This window comes from Bombina bombina, chromosome 3 (assembly GCF_027579735.1).
Source record: "Bombina bombina isolate aBomBom1 chromosome 3, aBomBom1.pri, whole genome shotgun sequence".
Lineage (NCBI taxonomy): Eukaryota > Metazoa > Chordata > Amphibia > Anura > Bombinatoridae > Bombina > Bombina bombina.
Window position 1 is genome coordinate 187,178,261 of NC_069501.1, and position 6,000 is coordinate 187,184,260.

At 35.7% G+C, this 6,000-nt stretch overlaps 1 protein-coding gene across 1 annotated transcript in view; it reads right to left on the reverse strand.

The window, feature by feature from the left end:
* Window positions 1-5,045, reverse strand: part of GABRR3 (gamma-aminobutyric acid type A receptor subunit rho3) — a 94,287-nt gene extending 89,242 nt beyond the window's left edge. The window contains exon 1 of the mRNA XM_053704568.1: window positions 4,949-5,045. Within this exon, the coding sequence (XP_053560543.1) occupies window positions 4,949-5,045 (97 nt within the window). The remainder of the gene's footprint in view (window positions 1-4,948) is intronic.
* Between the last annotated feature and the right edge of the window lie 955 nt (window positions 5,046-6,000).

Here is a 6,000-nt window from a genome sequence, read left to right on the forward strand (position 1 = left end):
ATAACCTAACCCTAAGTCTAACCTTAACGTAACCCTAACACCCCTAACTTTAATATAATTAAAATAATTTGAAATAAAACTTACTATTAATAACTAAATAATTCCTATTTAAAAATAAATACTTACCTGTAAAATAAACCCTAAGCTAGCTACAATATAACAAATAGTTATATTGTAGCTATCTTAGGTTTTATTTTTATTTCACAGCTAAGTTTGTATTTATTTTAACTAGGTAGACTAGTTAGTAAATAGTTATTAACTATTTGCTAGCTACCTAGTTAAAATAAATTAGAATTTACCTGTAAAATAAAACCTTTACCTGCCTCACACTGACACCTAACATTACAATAAAATTAAATACATTAAATTAAAAAAATACATTTATCTTAATTACAAAAAATAATAAACACTAAATTACACAAAATAAAAAAAGAAATTATCAAAAATAAAAACGAATTACTCCTAATCTAATAGCCCTATCAAAATAAAAAAGCCCCCCCCCCAAAAAAAATAAAAATAAACCTAGGCTACACTAAACTGCCAATAGCCCTTAAAAGGGCCTTTTGCAGGGCACTACCTCAAAGAAATCAGCTCTTTTACCTGTATAAAAAAATACAAACAAACCCCCAACAGTAAAACCCACCACCCACACAACCAACCCCCCAAATAAAATCCTATCTAAATAAACCTAAGCTCCCCATTGCCCTGAAAAGGGAATTTGGATGGGCATTGCCCTTAAATGGGAATTTAGCTCTTTTACATTGCCCAAAACCCTAAGCTAAAACTAAAACCCACCCAATAAACCCTTAAAAAAAACAAACACTACCCCCCGGAAGATCCACTTACAGTTATTGAAGACCGGACATCCATCCTCATCCAGCCGGGAGAAGTCTTCAGCCAAACGGCAAGAAGTCCTCAACGAAGCCGGGAGAAGTCTTCATCCAAGCGGCAAGAAGTCGTCCTCCAGGCGGGCAGAAGTCTTCATCCAGACGGCATCTTTTATCTTCATCTTTCCGGCGCGGAGCGGATCCAACTTCAAGACATCCGGCGTGAAGCATCCTCTTCATACGGTCCCAGCCGTACACTGAAGGTTCCCCTTAAGGGACGTCAGCCAAGATGGCGTCTCTTGAATTCCGATTGGCTGATAGAATTCTATCAGCCAATCAGAATTAAAGGGTAAAAAATCTTATTGGCTAATTGACCCAATCAACCAATGGGATTGAGCTCGCATTCTATTGGCTGATGCAATCAGCCAATAGGATTTTTTTCCCTTTAATTACGATTGGCTGATAGAATTCTGTCAGCCAATCTGAATTCAAGGGACACTAAAGGGAACCTTTAGTGTACGGCTGGGACCGTATGAAGAGGATGCTCCGCGCCGGATGTCTTGAAGATGGACCTGCTCCATGCTGAAAGGATGAAGATAGAAGATGCTGTCTGGATGAAGACTTCTGCCCGCCTAGAGGACGACATCTTGCCGCTTGGATGAAGACTTCTCCCTGCTTCGTTGAGGACTTCTTGCTGCTTAGATGAAGACTTCTCTTGGCTTCGTTGAAGACTTTTTGCCGCTTGGATGAAGACTTCTCCCGGCTGGATGAGGATGGATGCCCGGTCTTCAAAAACTGTAAGTGGATCTTCGGGGGTTAGTGTTTGGTTTTTTAAGGGTTTATTGGGTGGGTTTTATTTTTAGCTTAGGGTTTTGGGCAATGTAAAAGAGCTAAATGCCATTTTAAGGGCAATGCCCATACAAATGCCCTTTTCAGGGGAATGGGGAGCTTAGGTTTATTTAGATAGGATTTTATTTGGGGGGTTGGTTGTGTGGGTGGTTGTGTGGGTGGTGGGTTTTACTGTTGGGGGGCAGTTTGTAATTTTTTTTTACAGGTAAAAGAGCTGATTTCTTTGGGGCAATGCCCCGCAAAAGGCCCTTTTAAGGGCTATTGGCAGTTTAGTGTAGGCTATGTTTTTTTTTGGGGGGGGGGGTTTATTTTGATAGGGCTATTAGATTAGGTGTAATTAATTTAAATATTTGATAATTTCTTTTTTATTTTGTGTAACTTAGTTTTTTGGGTTTGTTTGTAATTTAGTTAATTTATTTAATTTTAGTGTAATGTTAGGTTTAACTGTAAGACAGGTTAGGTTTTATGTCACAGGTAAATTAGTATTTATTTTTACTAGGTAGTTAGTAAATAGTCCACCTAGTTAATAACCCACCTAGTTAAAATAAATACAAAATAATAGTTATATTGTAGTTAGCTTAGGTTTTATTTTACAGGTAAGTATTTATTTAGTTTTAAATAGGAATAATTTAGGTATTAATTGTAACTTTTATTTGGAATTATTTTAATTATGATAAAGTTAGTGGGTGTTAGGGTTAGGGTTAGACAGGGTTAGGTTTAAGGGTTAATAACTTTAGTATAGTGGCGGCGACATTGGGGGCAGCAGATTAGGGGTTAAGTGTAGTTAGGTGGTGGCGATTTTGGGGGCAGCAAATTAGGGGTTATTAACAGTAATGAAGGTTGCAGCGATGTTAGGGACAGCAGATTAGGGGTTAATAAGTGTAGTTAGGTGGTGGCGATTTTGGGGGCAGCAGATTAGAGGTTAATAACAGTAATGTAGGTTGCGGCGATGTTAGGTGACAACGACATTGGAGGCAGCAGATTAGGGGTTAATAATATTTAACTAGTGTTTGCAATGCGGGAGTGCGGCGGTTTAGGGGTTAATATGTTTATTATAGTGGTGGCAATGTCTGGAGCGGCAGATTACGGGTTAATATTTTATTTTAGTGTTTGTGATGCTGGCGGGCCTTGGTTTAGGGGTTAATAGGTATTTTATGGGTGTTAGTGTACTTTGTAACACTTTAGTTATGAGTTTTATGCTTCAGCTTTGTAATGTAAAACTCATAACTACTGACTTTCAGGAGGCGGTACAGATCTTGTAGTTATAGGCTGTATCACTCACTTTTTTGCCGGATAGGCAAACTCGTAATTCTGGCGCTGTGGAAGTCCCATTGAAAAAGGACTTTTTGAAAGGTGCTGTAGTTACGTTGCGTTACGGCCAAAAAGGTGTGCGGTACACCTATACCTACAAGACCTGTAATACCAGTAGTGAAAAAGAGCCATAACAATGCTTTTTCAGCATAACGCAAAACTCGTAATCTAGCTGACAGTTTGTTAAATCTACAAACACTTTTTTTAAACCTGAGAACTATGCGAAAAAGTTATTGTGTATACTAATTTTTGTTGAAATCAATGGAAGTGATGTCCTCACACATGATGTCAAACAATATGTTTATGTATTTTATATCACTAAAAGCAGGAGAGAGAAATATGGGGAGTCAAGTATGGATAGATGGAGAGTAACAAAAGGGAGGTGAATAAAGGAGAAAAAGACTGAAGGAGAAAAAGAAGGGTGGGCAGAAAAAGAGTTAGTAAATGCAGAAAAAAGGGAGGGAGGGGAAAGAGACACATTGGTAAGACAGGGGTGAGAAGAGTGAAAGATTATGGTCTGATATCACATTTGAAAAAGCAGGAATGTGTGCTTAGGAGCCAGCCCATTTTTGGTTCAGAACCCTGGGTAGCACTGGCTGATTGGTGGCTCCATTATATGTAAGCACTACCCAGGTGCTGAACCTAAAAAGGACCGGCTCCTAAGCTTACATTCCTGCTTTTCAAATAAAGATACCAAGAGAAAAAAAAATTGATAACAGGAAAAAAAAAAAGAAAGTTGCTTAAAATTGCATGCTCTATCTGAATCATGAAAGAAAACAATTGGGTTTAGTGTCCCTTTAACAGATATGGCCAATGCAAAAATACTTTCGTAATATCCATTCAATTTGTATATTTGTCATATGTTTTAATACGATTCCTCTTTCATGCATTACATTTCACAATGCTTCAGTATTGTATTGTGGAAGAGAGCACAAAACTAAATTATCTCATTTCTCCATATGAAAACAATACAATACATGGAATAGAGAAAATATTCAATTTAATATACTTCTCAAATATTTTCTTCAGAACTATGCAAAGTTTTTAGCATAACCTTCCTTATCTAAGTCACATAGTTCTTGGAAGTTTTTGGCAGTGATGAGAAGTAAAATGGGTTCAGTCATTACTACACCTCTGATTTTTACCTATGTATTAATGAAGAGTAGTCTACCATTCATATACCACACACATGATCATGGTCATGAAACTCACAAAGTGATGGAAGTTACACAAAAGTTTTGATAAATCATATATTACACCTACATTTGTAAATGCATTGGGGAGGGAAAGACCATGAAGAGTGAGGGGTAAGGTGGGTAAACATGATTAGCTATAACTAGAGGAAAATACTGCTTCAGAAAATGTAAAAGTAAAATGATTTGGACATGAAAAAGTTAGAATGGTAGGTTGAAGTCCATATTAAAAACAAAAACAGGAAAGAGATGTGAGAAGACTTTTCATTTCTCGATAAAGAATTATAAATACATTGTAGGGACTGAAAAGGAAAATGTTCGATTTATATCTGGGACTTGGCAATGACAGGAGGATATATAAACAATTACAATCTGCTGCACTTGGGAGACAGGGGCTATAAAAGATACACAATTAGATCCAAATAAAAGCATATAATTTAGGGTTACATTTATAATTGTATGAAACTATGAATCAATCTCATGAGTATGTTTTATGTGGATATAATAAAGTATATTTTATATGCACTTTTGTTTGCAGCCTGCTGTATATCAGTGATGTAGTTTTATAGACCTCTCTGGCCACTAGATGTTGATGCAGCCTATTATACACTGATTTCTCTACTTTATAATGCCAGGATATAGACATGTGATATTCAGTAACTTAACAGGAATCACAAAAAACGGGAAAAAAAGGAAACATTTTAAAAATGTTAAATTTAAAAAAAAGGAATCACAAATTGTAATTACTATTTAAAGGAATTAGTTTACCTCCAAATCCAGGTCTCATGGCAAAATCGTGGTCATCTATTCGTAACAGTTGTTCTGACTTTACATGACGAACTTTGGTGTTATCAATTTTCTTCATTTTACTATAAAACAATTAAAAAGCTATATTATTTTCATTCAGAAATGTTGGTCACCTGGTGATCCCTACATAAATATTAACCCTACAATCTTCACAGATTGAATTGGTTGATAACCATTATGTATATTTAGGGAACTCATAACTGTAGATGTATAATGGTTACAAACCATACTGTACTTACATACTGTAGAAATAAAAAGAAAGGTACAATAGTACTCATAGGAACATGCAGTCAAGATATATGTCAAAGTCTTAATAAAGGAGAAAAAGTTGCACGTGACATTAAATGACAAAAAGGACAGTAGTGAAAGTATTACAATAGCATGCACAATACTAATTAGTGTTAGGAAATTCCTAGTCTTTGAAATATATTAATTCTGAAAACAGCCGTCTTTTCTTTTATAAAGGTATTTATACTCACATAGGGTATCACCAGACCTACAGTCAATGAAACATGTTTGTGAAACCAATATCTTGTGGGTAAACCAAACTTGCTACATCTGTTGTTCATTTTTAAAAGCATTCATCATCTAACTCTTAACCGTTCATTTTGGGATGGATGGAACAAGTTCCACTGTGAAGGATATTGACATCACAAAAAAATAAAAAACAAAAAAGAGAAGAAACATTTTTTTTAATATCCCTAAAACAGTCCACTTTAACATTTGCACAAAAAAAAAAAAAGAGATAAAAATACAAATATAGGCCATTGGGGTAGAGTCAATAAAAATCATTTGTGAAACATATATCCGGAACGAGTGACAAGATCAGCTCCACTGAGCTACTTCTCGCAAACAGTTATCTTCCCACACAGAGCTGCTTCCACCATCAAGGATACCAGCTTCCTAAAAATTTTTTAAAAACCTTACAGAACAACCAAAAAAAAATAAATACAAAAAAGCCTCTATAAAACAGTCCACACTCTAACATGTGCAAAGAGAAAACCTGGAAAAAA